The sequence below is a fragment of the Centrocercus urophasianus genome, unplaced genomic scaffold (assembly GCF_019232065.1).
Source record: "Centrocercus urophasianus isolate 14NV4802_14NV808 unplaced genomic scaffold, USGS_Curo_1.0 seq_10, whole genome shotgun sequence".
Classification (NCBI taxonomy): domain Eukaryota; kingdom Metazoa; phylum Chordata; class Aves; order Galliformes; family Phasianidae; genus Centrocercus; species Centrocercus urophasianus.
The window spans coordinates 53845447-53864023 of NW_024884142.1; the positions used below are offsets into that span (position 1 = coordinate 53845447).

At 38.8% G+C, this 18577-nt stretch overlaps 2 protein-coding genes across 7 annotated transcripts in view; one reads left to right on the forward strand and one right to left on the reverse strand.

Moving 5' to 3' along the window:
- TFB1M (transcription factor B1, mitochondrial) overlaps positions 1 to 12727 on the forward strand; it is a 38320-nt gene extending 25593 nt beyond the window's left edge. Inside the window, exon 8 of one of the 2 annotated variants that reach the window (XR_006170128.1) lies at positions 10996 to 12727. The gene's annotated coding sequence lies outside the window, so the exon portion shown is untranslated. Of the gene's footprint in view, positions 1 to 3744; positions 5970 to 10995 lie in introns of those variants that run through there. The other variant, XR_006170129.1, reaches the window with a different exon arrangement.
- The window catches only part of TIAM2 (TIAM Rac1 associated GEF 2), a 169082-nt gene continuing 150507 nt past the window's right edge, over positions 3 to 18577 (reverse strand). For all 5 annotated transcript variants that reach the window (XM_042825794.1, XM_042825807.1, XM_042825801.1 and 2 more), the window contains 12 exons: positions 13849 to 14028; positions 12263 to 12331; positions 11746 to 11871; positions 10373 to 10481; positions 9578 to 9757; positions 8098 to 8216; positions 6285 to 6393; positions 4515 to 4573; positions 3578 to 3683; positions 2738 to 2825; positions 1997 to 2151; positions 3 to 1202 (listed from right to left, as the gene is read on the reverse strand). In XM_042825794.1, the coding sequence (XP_042681728.1) occupies positions 562 to 1202; positions 1997 to 2151; positions 2738 to 2825; positions 3578 to 3683; positions 4515 to 4573; positions 6285 to 6393; positions 8098 to 8216; positions 9578 to 9757; positions 10373 to 10481; positions 11746 to 11871; positions 12263 to 12331; positions 13849 to 14028 (1941 nt within the window). In that variant the 3' untranslated portion in view covers positions 3 to 561. The remainder of the gene's footprint in view (positions 1203 to 1996; positions 2152 to 2737; positions 2826 to 3577; positions 3684 to 4514; positions 4574 to 6284; positions 6394 to 8097; positions 8217 to 9577; positions 9758 to 10372; positions 10482 to 11745; positions 11872 to 12262; positions 12332 to 13848; positions 14029 to 18577) is intronic.

Here is an 18577-nt window from a genome sequence, read left to right on the forward strand (position 1 = left end):
GATTACAGGCCAAGCTTTGATTTTATATTTACACATATATATATAAAGTATAAACAGCATCTTGAAACATACAAAAATGCAATTTCTGCACTGTTGTGCACTAAAGCACATTCAAATAACTTAATTCTGCTTTAAATAAAGCAAAAATGAAAACCAAAGAAAATAAATGCCCATGGTATTGAAAAATTCATTTTGTTATACTACTTTCCACTGCATTTCTGCCACTCACTAGCACCTTTTCCACATAACTTAACTTAAAAGTACTAACAAGGCCACCCTTCCCCTCCCCAAGAATAATACTACATAGTCCCAATAAGCGTTTGAAAGGGATGAACTAATTTACAGACCTTGGCAAACTTAATCTATTTTTGATCCACAATAAATTAAAATAACTTAAAAATCCTTTACAGCTGTATTTGTGGAAAAACTGTACTAGTGCTGAAAATCAGATAGTAGTTTTGCTGTGGCTTCCATGAATTTACTGATTTTAAAGCAAAATAAGTTTGTTGAATTTTATGTGGACTTCAAATGAACATTTTGTATAGAGTGCTGCTCAGAAAGCTAGGATTTCCCATGCCTCTCCACAGCTTCATAAAAACAGTCCTCATTAACTACAGATGTTAAGCTCTGGACGCTAAATTCTCTCTCCAAAATAGAGTTCAGGTCCAAGTTTGCAGCATCAGAGTGGCTGTCAAGGGACTGGTGACGTTCCTGCATTGCCATTAAAGCTCCCCTGTTACGCTTTGTGCTGTTTACTTTTCTCTTCACTGGGCAGAAATGGCCACGTATCAGCTTTGGATGTTCTCCCATCTTGAAACCATCTCCTTCCTCCTTTTCTGCAGCTTGATCTCGTTCAGAGTCAGTATTGGGTTCCTCTGAAATCTTCAGCCGTTGGAACTGAATTTCAATGTCTTTAGTAGGGCTGCTCTTCTTTAGGTTCTGATAGTCATCATCGTCATCATCACTGAGAATATCAGATTCTTTGACAAGAGCATTAGAAAAGTCAGAGGCACAGCTCTGTACATGCTGATCAGGAGATGAAGTTTTGGGCTCCTGTATGCTCTCAGTGGTGTTGCAGCTGCTGCTCTGGGTGCTGCTGCTCAGGCTGCACTCATCAGAGTCCTGGAAGGTGCCTTTCCCTTGGTCACCGTTCCACTCACTGCTGGGTGAATTCTTCAGTACCTTCAAGGACCTGGTGGAAGCTGTGCAGAAGAAGAAGGCAGTTTTATCTTCTCATCTAAACATCTGGTTATACTGCCTGTCTCAACAACCCACTTCCAGTCACGATGTACCTAGCCTCATTCAAGGTCAGGTGTGTCAGCATTCTGATACCAGCAATATAATTAAGCATCAGATTTTTCTCTTACCTCCTTCAGAGTTAGACGCTTGCCTTTACGTGCAGGCATATATACCTCAAGTACTAGAGGGCCAAGTTGGAGGCATGAGTTGAACTGTCCCTGATCCTGCCACATAATGAGGATTTTAGTCAACTGAACACATAGAGAACTAGAAATACTAGTACGAAACCAGTAGATAAAAAGCCTGAAGCCTGTGCTTAATTCATTACCGTATGTGCTGGGATGCAGATTAAGAACATGGAGAGAAACAAGAGCCCTGTCTTTTGTTATTTGTTTTAGCTTTGACTGTTAGCAGGGCCCAGACACTAGAGGTAACTCTGAGGAAAGAACACAGTATTCTGCAGGCCAAAGGGAGTCTGTTTCTAACCAACAAAATGGGGCCTTACTAAGTCTACCCTTAAGAAAGCTAATGACAAATCAAATGTGAGAATACAGTGGGAACCAACAAGCTTGCTTATCTCCTCTAGCCTTTGTCATACACTGAGTTGTGGAGAAACTGCTGCAACTACTCAGCCTGAAAAAGAAAATGGAATTTGTGGGTCTGGCACACGACACTGTACAGCCACTTTAACAACTGCAAATCATTGCCAGCTCTGGATTCCAGCCTCCATTTTTCACATTGAGAACCTGTTTCTTACCCAGTTTAGCTGTGGCAGGCACACGGTTCTTGAGTGGAATGAGGCGATCTTTACAGGTTTTCTCCAGAGGCAGCTCACATTTTATGTGACGTCTGAAATTCTCCCGCAAGATAGAACGGATCACCTTCACAATGTTAGTCTTGTTCTCGCAGTCACTGGAAGTTTAACACAACAGATAATCTCATTTTCACATCTAAAGAAAGACAGCTGAAATCACATTCAACCTCCTGCTTTTTGTTGATGTGTTTAGCGTGGTAATTTTTTTCAGTCACTTTCCTTAGTAGTAGTTTGGCAGTTAACATTGTTCTGTGTTGTTAGGTATGTCATACTCTTTTGTGTTTTGAGTTCTTAGTTACTTCATTTAAAACAGCCTGAAAGATCAGGTACGAAAGGATTACCCTTTGAGTGGTGTTATCAAATTAGGGTTAGGCAATTTCTGCTAACCAACCAAGAGTCTGGTAAAATTAGTCTGCCCCTATCATACTGGAATTTATGATACTACACCTGTGCAGATTTTCACTGGATCACTGCATCAAGTTCAAGGCAGTTTCAAACTGTTATGTCTATTATATCTTATGCAGGTAAATAGTAGCACAGTGCCTAGATTTAAAGACTGGTAACAGCTTTAGAAGTGCTGATATAATGGTCACAGGATGTAAGGGTCTTCTACTTTTTAAAATTTCATTAATGTATTAATTAATTTCACACATTAATTTCATCCAACTTCCATAAAAAGCTTACCTGCTGCACAACTGAAAAATGGTTTCTGGCCTGCCTTCCAGTTCTGACTTTGTGTGAATCAGTTCCCAGATACAGCTGTTCTCTGTTCCTGTGCATAGAAGAAGATGTTATTTTTGTATATATTTCACAGAACCTTCAGCATTAGAAAGACCCGTGGAGAGCTCCTCTTCTCCTGAAAGCAGTATCAACACAGGGTGTGGTAGATCCACAGAAGATCTCATCTGAGATAGAACCCAAAAGAAAGTTCCCTGAACTCTCTAGTTCTAGCAGCCTGCAAGGGCTGCCTTTGAAAACTCTACGTTCTCTCTTGGAGAGTTGCTTTCCCATGTTCTTATGCTTCTTAATGCCTTCCAGCCTTAGAAGACCTTCTCCCATTTCCTCTAAGACAGCCTGTGACACTATACAAGGTTCAGAACTGGATAGAATCATAAAAATCAACTCAGAGAAAACAAAGAGGTGGCCCTCTGCTACACCAGTTATACAGTTAGCTTCCCACACCAAGACTCCGCACGCAGAAAGGGCATAACCAGGATGTCAGCCAAGGTAAACCCCATCCTGTTCATGGTATCTTTTTACAGGGAATTTTCATTCTGTCATATCTTCATATCACCCTCCATCTTCTTTAACTCAGGGAAGAAGAGAGATAAAGCCAGCATATGGAACTGAGAAAGTCTATTTGTGAATCAGGTCTGTGTCCTGTGAAGTCAGACAACAGTAGATAGTACTTTCTCTGTACCTGCCTGTTTCCAGCAGCTCCAGAACTACGTACAGAAGAAGCAGTACTGGAGAATCCCAGAAAACTATTCATTCCAGAGTTTTCAGTACAAGGAAATTAATTACCTGCTGTGTTCCCAAGTCGAACTTGAAGAGCAGATAGAGGAATCAGCCAGCGAAACTTAAATGGATCCAAGTCACCATAATTATGGGCAGCACGAACATTACTAGGCTGCAAAAACAAAAGCAAGAAGATATTTTTAAGAAGTGGTTCTTTTTTGCTTCCATTTCAGATCCGTAACTGAAGAGAAACTGCAGTTCATTAGACTTTTTCCTTCAACCCCCTAATGTGTGCTTGTAGCTGGAATGGTCATAGATAGACACAGCCTTGGAATTTGTAGTTGCTTCAGCTTTTAAAAGCACTTGATTTTAATGGATAAAAGTAATATATATAAGTGCTATTTGGGAACAAACATTCAATGGAGAAATAGTCTAGGGATCATACATTAGCAGAAAACATTAATCATGTCACTGCTGCTGCTAATACTCTTAAAGCCCTTTGATCTCTTACGATTTGCAGGTTGCAGTACATCGCCACTGATACTCAGGATATACTCAGGATACTCAGGTTGCTGCTTTAGTATTCCAGTTTTGTAAATGGCGCCAGAGAAAGTTACATTTATACATCCTTTCAAAGTGATCAAGGGTTATAAACAGAGGTCTTCAGTCCTCACAGTGTTAAGGTAGGCTGTCACAAAAGCTATCTGGAAGGAAGTGATTCTTGTATGGCAGTGTTTCATCCCTGACAGAACCATTGTATTGCTGACATAGAGAAGATGCTGGAGCTTACTATATAGCACTAAAGACAAACAAAAAAACAGCTACAACTTATTGTTACATAAATACTGAATGCTTGTTTTTTCTGTGGTAGCTAAAGTTCCAGCCTAGTGAGAGGAGGTGGCATTTTACCACAGCCACTTCCTCTTCAACCCCAGTACGATCCATTCTACGCTACAGCAGGATCCTGCTCATAAACATCCACCACAACTCACACCAGACTTACCATTTTCTTTTTCAGTTTGTAGTTCTCTTTATACACCAGTATTACAGCCCTCTTAAAAACTGAAAAAGAAAAGAAGAAGGAAAGAAGACTCTTAATTGCAGATACAATATTCAGTGAAAATATCCTGAAAAAGCTGAATATTAAAAGTCATGAGACGAGACAAGCAAAGTGATTCGGAAGCATCTACTCTGTATTAAAATATTGAGTTTTTCATCCCACATATGTTCATGCAGTAGCAATATTTATTCTCAGATCTTCTGATGAACTTTTTAAGGTAAAGCCATTCTGCACGTGCATTATGAAACTACTGGCAGCCTGGCTCTAGCAAGTCTTCACACAAACATATAAAGCTGATGCAGTTTAGATGTTAAGGATTCAGGTTTTCTTTTGGATGGATGCCTTCATGTGGAGTGAAATGCCAGTACTAAGAGAGAACTGTGAAAAAGGATGATAAGTCTTCCTGCAGGCCAGCTTTTGTTCAGTTGGAAACAAACATTCATCTCAATTCCTACTTCTGCATCTGAAGGAATTATCTGTCTTCCACAGCATCTGAGTGGAGTGGCTCACTAATGGTATCTAATCTCTCAGCCTCCAGTGAGGCAGTGACATGTTCTCTCTAATCAATAAGGAGAGATCAGAAAACCAGGGACATTGAAGGTGCATCTGGACTATGGGATAGCAGTCCTGGATCCCAGACTGGATGACAGCGGTGTAGCTCTATTCTTACTTATGCATCCGCATTTCCTTCCAGTGGAAGAGAGGGGCAGTGATATGCAGTAGGCTGTCATGCCTTCATGGAGCCAGGATGCAGACACAGTGAGCACAACATTTAGTCTACAGTTGGGCATAATTTCCATTAGTTTCACACATTAAATAAGTGCACTTTTCAAGCTGCAGTAGACTAAAGTGGGAATAAAACCAGGTTTCCCAGGTGGCAGACAGTCTAAGCTACATATCAGGCCAAAGTCCCTTCATTTATTTATACACACCCTGTTGAGAACTCCCACTTACTGGGCTTGAGTGACTGGCATGTGTGGATCACTGAGAGCTCATCCAAGTGAACATGTGGAAGCAGTTCACACTTCTTCTTCTGTTTAGAAGCACTTTCTCCCCTTATCTAACATGCTTAGAGAAACTTGGAAACTTAGGAAAACTTGTCTCATGAGCCTGGAGTTGTTCTCTGGGTCCAAAGACATTTTAAATAGATGTTTTTTAAATAAATAGACAAATGCCTAATATGTTTCAGTGAAACTTTTTGATTAGTAAGGTAATAAATGATTAATAGTACTTATACTGTTTAGTAAAACTCTTGATTCCATGCACTGATTTCCACTTACATGTTTCAGATTAAAATAGTCTGAACAAGGACTGGCAGACAACACATTTTGATGTAACAGTTGTAAAACAGGTTTTCCCGTTTTCCCAGGAGTGAAATAAATCACCATTTTCCTACCAGCCTTGTTTGAAAGACTTTTTTATCATATTATTTTAGAGATAATGTTGTTGCTTGAAAATCATTGATTTCCATACTTGACACACAGAGTAGGTGAGGTTGGCTCACAGAACAGACAGTAGCAGCAAGCAAATTAAATAGAAATGTTTCTCTTGTATTAGGAAATGTAATAGTTTTGCATATGCTTTCAGATGCATGTCTACATTAAGTAACCCATGGTTACAGGAAAAGGAGATAGTGGCTTTAAAAAATGTGGAAAATTTTAATTTCTTCATCTTTAGATCTGAAAGAGCAGAGTCATGAAGGAAGACACTTACCAAACACTGTAAGTTCAAGGTCTTTTCTTGCTTTGCCCAGTGATGGGAAAGGATTTAGCCAGGAAACTGTAGAGTGCATCAGAAGTTCTCCCATGGAAAGTTCAGTCACCTGGATTAAATTAAACAATAATCAATTAACAACAGACAAAAATATAAGCAATATACATCAATGCCATGATACAAAGGTGGGAGTAAATATTAAAATGAGTACACATTGATAGCACTGATTATATGATTTCTGTATTTACTGATTGTACACAGTGAGCAAGACAGGGAGCTCTGTACAAAGGCAGGAAAGTGTGAGTAGTCCCCCTAGGTTGCTCTGAAAGTAATACATCCTATTTATTTCCATGGAAACTACAACAGATACAAAGAGCACAGTAACACAGATTTGTTAGAACAAATTCTCAACTACCAAAAACTTGTTTCAACAGTCAGCTGATTCACTTGAATGAGATAATAAAAATGCTCTTCATTTTGTGGTGTGACAGATGTGCACAGCTGTCTGGAATGTGGCTTATCTTTCACACTGCTGTCACCACTGCTGAAACACACCACCCACCTCCTTACTGTGCTCACATCATTGTTTGTCTCTATCGGTGTTGAGTGAGCATCAATGAATGTCAGTTGGGTGCAATGTTTTGTTCAGAGGAATTCAGTGACACACCTTTGCTTCAACTGCACTTCAGTGTTGGATCCCATTTGTCAGACTGCCCCTCTGCTGCCATCTGTCAGATGGCAACAAAAAGAACAAAATACTGGTGAGAAGGGTCAGCCCGTACAGCCATACCATCAACATCTGCTTCTGACGTTGGGAGCCAACAGAATAAAATAGGAGGCATTACTTTCAGAGCAGCCTTTGCAAAACAGATAATAACCGTAAAGTAACAGCATCTAAGCTATGGATGCTGGATAGAAGTTCTTACTATTAGCTATATATCTTTCTATAGCTTATAAGACTAAGCTGACCTGATGATCTGTCTACGTATAGCCAGTTGTGAACTGGCTGATTTATTAGAGGTAAATGCCTTTATAGAGTAATTAGTATTAATGACACTGCCAATGGCAGAATTAATGCAGGTCTTGCTCTCCAAGGCTCTTCTTTCTTCACTTGACAGTGTATCTCAGGCTGTCAAGTTTGTTACCTAGAAATGATGAGAAACTAAATTGCCAGTGGAGGTGATTTGGCTTTAAATATAAGGAAATATAACAACTGACTTGGCATCTTCATATTCTCTACCTCTACTGATTGTGTCTGCTTCGTAATTGTTTGATGTAAATGCCTAAGTTGAGACATTGCTGCCCCAGTTCTGTGAGATGTGTGCACACAGTTCACTCAGCTAATGCTTTTGCTCTCTCAGATACCCATGGATGCCTCAGCCCTAGAACTGTAGAGAATGAGAATAACAGACATTAATGTGAAATCCCTAGAATTGCCACTTTCATTTATATGGGTGAAAAAAAAAATCTTAAGAACTCTGAAGCATAAAATCTGAATGCCTTTGGGCATGGATAATCTCTGCAGCACTTGAGAAGAGGAAGATGTCTTTATTTTTTCCTACTGAGAATTAATGTCTACGCCTGCTTGCAATTCTTGCCAGTCCAGAAGGCTGTCTGAAAATTTTTACTGTAACCTACTGACAAAAAGAAGTTTCACAGGCAGATATGAAATGGAAGTCAAAATATTAAAGGAGAATGAAGGACGCCCAGCACAAACAAGTTCCCAGAATTACTTCAGGAAGAGATAAAGACCCCCAACAGCTAGAAGGATAATGCTTCAGGACTGAATAAAATACTTCGTTCCTTCTCTTACCTCCTTCTCTGTTCCACTTTGATCTGCAACCAGTTGATCAAATACAGTGCCGTAATCTTCATAAATCTTCTGCATCTCATTGATGTGACTTGCTACTTTTTCCATTGCCTTCAGCGCTTCTGTAAGGTTTAAAAAATTCATAGGCAGCTATGTAATTCAATTGTATTTTCTAACCATGACATTTTGTATAGAATTCTACTTGAGGCAGCCAAAACCATGCAGCATTCCCAAAGTTTGTTGATCAGAATTCTAGCTTTAGATCTGTTTTCTCATAGCAGCTGCAGAAAATGTGCTTCCTGATCAAAGTGAAAAATGTTTAACTGATCTCTTGAGCGCCTGAACAAATAGCAGCAAGTGTTCTAGTGATGAATATTCATGAATTTGGAGTTTGTAACAACATGACAGGAAACACAGTTAGGTTTTGCATCTTGTATAAATGGAGCCACTAGGCTATCCAGAGTCATAAAAACCCATACTAGAATAAATAATTTAATAATTTAATGAACTTTAATGGAAAATAATTGAATTTGGCTCATCACAAAATACATAAATAAATACATTGCTAGGTTGCACAAATTCATCACTGGTTGTTATCTATGAAATAAAATGCTGGTAGTCAGGTTTTATTTAAATTTTGTTTTCTGGACAAAGAATTACACTAGATAGCATTACTTTATTGTTAATCCACAAAGGAGTTGGATAAGGGCACTTAATTACCCTACTTCTTCCAGCTCTTAATGGTGTAGTCTTTTAGCAGTTTGGCATTCACCCTTGACCTACAAGCAAGCCATCCTCAACCTGATTGTAATGGCAAAATGTAGTATTAGAATCTCCCTTTGAAGTCGATAACATTCTCATGACTTTTTGCTGACAGTGTATTTGGCCTGAATCTATTTTGTTAAAATGAAATTCATCTCTGGACTTTGATCCTTAAGGTGCTGACAGACATGAACTGAAATTCCTCAGGGTGAAGTCCCAAGCATCTGAGCCTAGAAAAAGAATCTAATATATATATTAGGACAGCCATGAATTTGTGTGTGTGAAGACTGTGAAGCTTTGACACAGAACTCTTCCACACAAGCAAGAATCACAGCCAAGCCTCAAACAAATAAAATTGTCTTCTGCAATGCTATTAAAATTTGACGTGTTTCAAGAACTAATAATAACCACAAGTTATTTCCAAGTGGAAAAACAACACAATGAGCTCCTGTCATAAGGATTAAGGAGAAAGACCCAGTCCTGTTTGTCATGACAAATTCTGACTGTATCTAATTTCTCAAAGGGACTTGGACATGCTAACTGGGATTTTTCGCTAAAAGCACAATAAAGCTACTTACTGTTTTTAATGAGAGAGAGGGAATTCTCTCTAAGTTTTGACAAGTTCTTTGCTGTCCAGTGGAATGGGTACCTGCATCTTTAGAAAAGGCTGGAAAGCAAACTTAACTCACATTGATTCCTGCAGAAGAATCCAAGAAGTTACCTGTCAAATGATAGTGCTCCTCACTCTCGTTGTCTGTCAGAGACACCAGCTCTTTCAAAAGCAGTGGATATTTCAGCACTCTCTGAACAGGCTTTATGAGATACGACTCCAGCGTAGAGGAGTGTTGCTTTGTAGGATTGCGGGCATCCAGGAAGGCCTTAAAGGCACTGTCTGTCTTGGCTAAATATGAATGGACGGGTTGGTCAGTTGAATGTGGAACTCATAGTGTGAATGCACAGAATTGCAACTCGTAACCAGCAACAAGTACCCCTCCTTTTTCAGTAGATGCTTTACACTCTTCATTTCACTGTCATTTCATGCACTAAATAATGTACAGAAGGGCTAAAGAGAGCAATTATCTAAAGGTGACATTATTCCTCTGCACTGCAGGCCTCTTCTGCATCAAATTAAAGAAGTGATAGTGGAAGTAATTCCTCACTTACTCAGCCATTCATTGCAGCTTTGATTGACATCCATCATTTAACATGCAAGCATATGCAAACCAAATATAGCAGCAGCTTCTGGAGTATGAACTAAATCTGCAGACAGCACAAACCTGTGGCAGATGTTTCTGATGCTATTCAGGCTACTGCTTAGTTGTCACAAAAGAAATCTCATCCCTTCAGTTCTATACCGTACTGTAGCAGAACTGCAGATCTCAGCTATTTCTATTGAAAGATATCCTATTAGTCCTTCCTTTGTACCGATATTTGCTGCAGGTCAGAGTTTGTTACAGTGTTTCACTGAGGTTTAAAGTCATGCAAATTAATTGTAGTAATGAAGACAATGAATTACCTCTCTCAAGAACTTTCTGAACTTTGATGTGATTGGCACAAAAGCCACTGTACAGTTTAAAGTGGTCAGCATAATACAGAAACGATCCTCCCAGGGAAAACAGCAGTTTCTGAAATCAACACAATCAAAATATTTACTTTATTACCAGAACCCAAAATAAACATTCAGGTACATAACACAGAGACTCAATGGTGTGAGCATCTGCTGCCTTTCTATATATATCCTGGAGTATACGTATATGAATATATATATGTGTGTGTGTATATACACATATATAGAATACATGTATGTGTGTGTATATAAAATAAATATATACAACAATTATATTACATGGATACATTATTCGTAGTAGTTCATGATGCTTCTTTGTTTCAGTAGACTTCAGAAAGGCAAAGCCTGCAGTTTTTCTCAGTTCTCCCTGAGCAAACACCACTACTGTAGGCATTGTCTTACTTTATCTTAGAGACAGGACAGGAACAAAAAACTATAGGCATGTAGCAGGTACGTTGTGCTGGGAAAACACACGAGCACTTGGAAGCAGGGCATGAAAGTGCCAAAACCAGAAGAGAGAGTGTAAAACAAAGACAGGGTTGCTTTCCAACTGTTTTCCTTCTTTTGGGCAGGTGATAATTACAGAGCACCTCTGCTTTCTCTGGATGAAGAGGAGGATGGGAAGATGTAGGAGGGACTGAGTCATGAGGAAGATCTTTTTAGAGAAATGCTTCTCACAGCAAAGATAAGAAAGACAAGTAGTGATGGAAGAGGAGGTGAAGGGGGAGGAGGAGAAAGAGAGCAACCTTCTCTCATCTTTTTGATCAGTGTTTGCTTCACAAAAACCAAGGGTCAAGCAGACCTGCGAGCAGTCTCTGCTAGCTTTGTGACAGTGCCAACATCTCTGGGGAATCTTCTTCCTCAAGAATGTCAAGTACTGAGTGATGCCACTGGGAAGACTACAGCACAGTGAGGGCACAATCGACAGTCATCTACACTTCGTAGATGTGACTCTGTTAGACCTCACATCATGAGAAGCTCATACTGCATTTAAAAGGAAAAGCTCCCAGTCTGCAGCAGGTGAATAGGGCATAGCAGGGAGTCCAAGGCAGGGCGGAATTCAGCATAGCAACAATAACCTTTCTACAGAAGTTACACTTTGTGTAAGCAGTGCTACTTCATAGCATACTTGAAGTCTACTCTGCATTGTCTGTCTTACATCCTTTGCCATGGGAAAGAGGAAAGACCACGGAAAATAGCACTCATCGTCCACTGCTGATAGGTTCAAACATAAAAGCAACCATATGAAACAGAATTTTAAAGCCAGATGTCCACAAATATTTCCTGGCAAATTTTAAGTTATTAAACAACCACATATTTACCCGGAACTGAGACGGTGTCTGCAGTGTATTAAAATCTGAGGAAGAAGATATTCCATCTTCAAGGGTCTCCAAAAACACCTTCTGAAAATCCAGCATTTCTGGCAGACTGCCGAACAAGGACTCCATCTGTGAAAAAACATTAGTCTATGACATACAGCACTCCATACAGCCACCTTTGGTCTTGAGAAAATAGTCCATTAAGAAGATACAACACACCAAAAGAGGTTGCAAAGACCAGTAACATATTCATTAATATTTTTCAAATGCATTTTATTAAAAGGTCATTATAAAAAAAGCAGAGATTTCTTAGCAGTTAAATCAGAAGTACAACTACCATTTTTAAAAAGTGAGGGATGTGTGAACCAGAAAGACACATACAGTTGTAAATCCTATTGTTATATTCATAGTTTTGCTTTTCTGTAGTGCTCTAAGTAGTGAAAAACAAACAAACAAAAAATAACCACAAGGTCTTAACTCACGAAAGAATGGAAAGAACATCTTTCAGTAATTCCCTCACCTCATCTTGTGTAAGGAAGGTTTCATTTTGGAGAGGCTCCAAGTATAGCTCAAAGAGGCAACTCAAATCCTGAAAGAAACAGAATTTATTCACTTTTTATGTAACTGTTTGAATTTGTCCTTTATATAACAACTGTGGGAATACAGGTAATTTAAGGAATAAGTTAGAAATACCATTCCACTCCTGTAACAAAGTCACCCGTGTGTTGTTAGCACTAAAGTGATGGCTAAATTAAAAGCAAATAAATTTCAATGTAATGTTTCTGTTTCATCTTTCAGGATTTACAGCTTTACTATTACAAATTATATTTTAGTGTAGCATGAGGAGGAAACATTACATATGATGGCTTTCTGAAGATCTGTGTATGTGAGCAGTATCAAATATTTTAATCATGCATGTTAGATAAACCATATAAATTGTCACTCATTTAAACATCAGCAATAAAATTTGTCAGGACGTGTGACATTTTAAAATCCTATTTGGTATTAAAGCATTCAGTTATATTGTCAAATAGTGTGATTAGGCGCTTTTTCAGTCACTTCTTCAAAGAATTGGTGCCACTTTCGAAGACTTACTATCCCACACCAAAGCATGACAACAGGGTTGGGGCCCACGCTGCAGGGCTCTGTGACCCTGAGGAAAGAAATGGTAGAAATTCTTCTGGAGAAGGAATAATCAGCATCTCTGTGAGAATCCCCCTGAAGAGCATTTACAACCATCCAGGAATTTGGCCTGGTGCTACCCATATTACAGTGAACTCCATGATCTCCTTTGTTCAAGTGATTTCTCCATAAGAAACACCAGCTGGACATACACAAGGGTTCATGTTCTGTAAATCTTCCTCAAGCTTTACAGTGTATGGTTGTATTAGTGTATGGATGGATATGTTAGAAACGAGAGACTGGAAGTTCCTCTCCTTTCCCATACACATTACTGCAACTGAGTACTGATATCAGCAAGTATGAGTTTTGAGATAAGTAAAATAGATGATTCCTCCTTGCTGAACATCAATGAAATCAAGCTTTTCACATATCTTTTGGCATTCATTCACATGAATTCTGTGGAGAAATTCTCTCCTAAGGGAGAAGGCATATCCAATAAATCATGGGCTTATCAGTCAGAAGAGAATAAACGTATGTATGACGTTAGAACCAACTGGAGTTGCACCATTTAGCTTTGCTGATTCAAAAATAATAATGCACTATTCCTGACAATTAAACTTCTTTAGAATTTGTAGGAGATTGTTCCATTCTACCAGGGTTTTATTTATTTATTTATTTCATTTTGAAAACTATGAAGCATCCCCTGGAATACTCTAGTGTTAAAATTTTGCATATGGCTACTCCCTGCTAATTACTTCTTTCAAATCTAAACACAAATTGACCAGAACTGAAGTGACCAAGTCAAATCCTACACCAAATATTACAACCTATTAAAAAAAAAAAAAACAAAATCAAAAAGGCAACAGGAACAATTACATAAGCAGACTCTATGTTATGACACTGGTTATATAAAGATAAGCATGAATATATTAAGAACACCTACAAGTCATGGTCAGCTTTAAAAAGAAGGCTGTACTTTATTACCTTGACATAAGACTTCTCAGTATCCATAAGTTCTTGGATGACTTTCCTCAGCCTGTCTGCATCAGAAAGGTGGCGAGCCAGTGGTCGTGGAGGCAGATCCTGGTTGTCCTTCTGCCCTTCCATGCTGCTCGTCTGGACCTCTTGGAAGTTCCGGCACAATGCACTGATCTGTTCTGCGCTCTGTGAAACGGAAAGAGACAAGTGCTGATGTTCTAAAATACAAACTGTACTACAACTATTTTTAAATTCCTCAAATTTTGCTTTTCTTCCAAATTCACAAGCCAGCATAGGCTTATTTTTGACATACACTTATCCTGGATAGCTCTGAACAGCTTGAATTCGTAACAGATCTGGATCATAACAGTAACATTAACTGAAAAATTTCTTGTGTTTTTGCAGTGTAAATCACTTTAAGTCATCAGATACACACTTGTGAGATGCAAAAGATGGGAGAGCACACATAAATCATGCGATTTGGTTCTTATGATGCCAGCATCACACTGGTGTTTTTTTTTTTCAACACTTACTGCATCAAAATAGAAAAAAATAGTAGATAAAAATCTTACAAGCATTCTGAGTCTCTGGATGACCATCACTTGCACCTGAGAGAAGCTTATGCAGGCAATAATGTTTAATGCTTAGTATGAAAATCATTTCAATATTCTTTTCAATATATAACATTTTCCTGAAAACTAGAATATTGCTACCATGACCTAGCTATACATTCGCACCTGTTGATATCCACCTTTTTGAACCACATGAAACAATTTCTCAGCATTTCTCTCACGCTCTCCCAGAGATACAGGAAGTCACATATGCTGTGCCACACATTATCTTGCAGTTAGCGAATGTATTCAAATGAAGACTAGATGAATGCTGCCTTATTTCAAATGGAAGAGAACGGAACTCAAGTACATTTCAGAACTGCCTTGATGTGCACTGATTTAGTCCAAAAGCTGTTTCAAGCAGGCTGCTGGGTCTCTTGATTCACTGATTATGCGTACAGCTGGGTTCACCAATGTACTGCATCATCATATGGGCAAACACAGAACTTATTCTGAAACGGAACTGAGCTATACTAAACCCCTCCGTAAGGTAGAGACTGAGTGTACCAGCAATATTAAACCTCCACCATTCATGTGAGAAAACACAGGTACATCCCACACATCTCTATGATGGAAATAAATATTAAAATGCCAAAAACGTGCCACATAGTCCATATCGCTTGGTAGCTTCCCAACCCTCCAGTTTGGAATAACGTCACCACTTCTAAAGAGAGTTAAGTGATTCTCATCACTAAGATGTGCAACTATCTTCCACAATCCTGTGTAATGACAGTTTTCAGGACTCTGAAATTTACATCTATACTGTATTTAGAGCATTCATTAGGACCTGACAAAGTGCAATGTGAGCATTTGTGGTGCTTGGTAGAAATGCAGCTACATACTGATGGAATACATTAAAGAAATCACAATACTCTGTACCACTAAAAATAATTCATGTATTGGAAATAAATCATGACTTCATTTAGGGAAATAGGAGGGTATTTAAAAGCAATTTCTAAATAGCTCAATTCCGCAGTACTTGAATTTATATCTTCGTTTCTGTTGTCGGAAAGTTTTGTATTTGTATCAGAATGACTCAGATTTTACACTCTCTGCAGTTCAAGGCATGTGTGGGCAGCTTGATTTACATCAACATGATGCCAGATCAAGGATACTAGATCAAGGATTCAGGATGGCCTATTCAAAGGGAGCCATAAACAGCATCGTCAAGCACAATTTTACAAGTCACCATAGCACAAAGCGGTAGGACAGGCAGATGCTGGAGAACTCGCCACATGTTCTCTTATCCTGCTCAGTTTTGGGGCTAGAGCTGCATCTAAGAATCATTGGATGAGAAAGTAAAAGGAAATAGATGACACTCCTCGATATAAACAATATTTGAAAAACAAAGCAACATGACTTTGGTATCAGAAATCATTCTGTACAACTTCATAGTAGCGAAAAAATTGAAAGGAATAAAAACAATTCTTGCTCTCTGTTCCTTTCCAAAAGTCCCTTATTACATTGGTTGGGTCTCACATCCTTTTCTCTGTACCGCTGTAGATGCTTGTTTTCACTCCCCACTCAAAACAATGTCCTGCTCTTTATTATTATTGCTCTTTAAAATAGATCTTTCTAGGTCTGAGGACAATCCCTAAGAGCACATCTTTTAGATCAGATGGGTTTGCAGGAAGGGCTCAGACTCTGCCCTATTACCTTACAAGCTCTTGAACTAGGAAGCCTCAAAAGAGCCCCAGGTTGGTACTACATCCACCTTAACAATAGAATAACCCAGAATTTGCTCTGAAAATTACACTGCAACACCTAACGCTGGCTGATTTGACTTTCAGATCCATCTGGTAAACTCCTCAAGCGCACAGGCTGTTTTATTTGCACATGACCATGACTGTCAGTCCTTAGTAAAATTTACTTAGGTAACACTTTGTAGCACACAACTTGTTGGAATAAAATCATTTTAACTAGTGAAAAGAAGGTTTTTGACTGTGGCCAAGGCTGCAAAGTAGCTGGTTACAGAGAAGAGCTGAGGAGAGCATGTAGTGGAAGCAAAGGACTTTCTTCATAGTCCATCACTTTAGCTGACATGTGATACATTCAGCAGCATTTATAGACGGCAAGCAGCTTTGGCTTACCTTTGGCACTGGACAGAAACTTAAGACTGCCAGTGCTGAATTTGAATGGCAAACTTGGGAAAGAGAACTAGAAGTTATGCAGGGTTTGTGGAAAAACAAGTACTTGCATTCTAGGGAGAATCTAGTGAAGCTGTTCTGTTCTACTGGCCCCTTTTACAGATTTTCCAGCAAAGCGGTATAACCTTTCTACCAGACCTAGCAGCTGGAAGAGCAGGCTCTCTTGGAAGGATGTGTAGAAGCTGTCTTGAGAAACTTTGTTTCTTTTTTATCCTTGCACCTGTGTTCTGTATTTCAGCCCCATATATTTTAGCTTGGAGTATTCCTTATTAATGAGCATCGTTCACAGCAACTTTAGAAGGGAAACTTCTAATTCTCTAATTGTCAAACTTCACCCAGAGCTGCCAACAACCACAGTGGTGCTCGCAGCTTGTAAGATGAAGATGAAGCACATTCTATTTTTAATAATATTCTCAAAAAGAAATGTTAAGGATTTTTCCTTCGAAGTGAACAAAAGATATGCCTACAAAGACTGTCTTACAGATTTTCTTTGGTACTTGCAGACAAGCATATCATCATCTGAGGCTGTGCTATCCCCACCAGAGTTAAAATCTCCATAAAATTAATTTGTAAGAGGAGAGAAGACATTAATCAGGACTGGTTAAGCATTAGCACAACAATTTCATGGCTACTGTGTGACTTTCATTGAATGATACTGATTGAGCATAAATGCTGCACAAGGTCAATTAGTGTTATAGAGTCTCTGCTCACTGCTGTTTCTCTTAGTCTCATTTATACACCTGACAGATCAGTAGGGTTTGGTGTGTTGGTTCACTGCAGTTTAGTGTAGGTTGTGGCTAGGAGTGTTTTTGCTGCTTACATATATATATATATATATATATATATATTTCTTTTTTCTTTTTTTTTTTTGTCTTTTCTTTTTTTAGTGATGAAAAGGAAAATTTAAGTAGGCTTATAAAAATCTTCAAGCTTAGGAAGATTCCTTGGGAAGTTTACAGCAACACGCATCCTTTGACTAGCTTCCAGATTCCTGTACCCTTGTGGAGAACACTGGCCACACCTACATAGAGGTCACTAACCCTTTGCGTTCATTATCCATGGGAAAGAACACACACAGAAAGCCTGCTGCTGGAACAGATCAGTCTTACAGCTTTTAAAAATGAGAAGCTAACAGCTCAGTGCTGTCTGATGTATTTTTTTTCAGGAAGTAAACTGAATGCACCAGACAGCAAAAGAAACACAATTACAGGGGATTTTGAGAAAGAGCAACCAGCCAAAGACATTTTTATATCTCTCACTTTCTGAAAAAGGAAAGCCTTGGAGGTGTGCATCACTTTCCTTTTATATCAGAAGACTCTCCAGAATAAAGACAGGCCTAGCATCCAGCCTGTTTTGTGCAGCTATCATTCCACAGACTTCTCTAGTCTGGGCAGTACTTTGTAACCAAGCAATGTAAAAAGCTAGAAATTAAGTCTTAGTAGTCCTAAAAATTGCTGGAAAAAACCAGTACAGTACATGTACTTCTCTAAACTAAGACCAAAAAACAAAAAAAACAGCTCAGTTTTGCTGAAAATTGCTTTGTGGGATTTCCATCAATATGTTTCTGGGAAAGGCTGCTGCTCAGCTTTGGGCAATAGAAGCTGAATAGATTCAGTCATCACAACTTACTTTTTGGTCCTTTTTTTTCATAATCTCAACACCAACTACTCTTGATGGACACCAATGAAATTCTGAGAGTCTATTTTGTTTATCTGTGTTTCTTGCACATCTTTTAATTGCAACACTAAAAAAGGATAAATCGTCTTTCAGTCAGAAATTCAATTTCAGTGAGATTTATATGAACAGTTAGCCTGTTCTGGCAATGCAAGGAGTTATTAACAAACTTATGTAGAAATCAGAAATGCAGTTGGAAGAGGGCTTGATGTTCAGATAAAGAGTTCCTGTCAGGACCATGTGGCTCCTAAGATGCAACCCATTTGACCTGGTGCCTAAGCTATCAACAGGAATCGTGTGGTG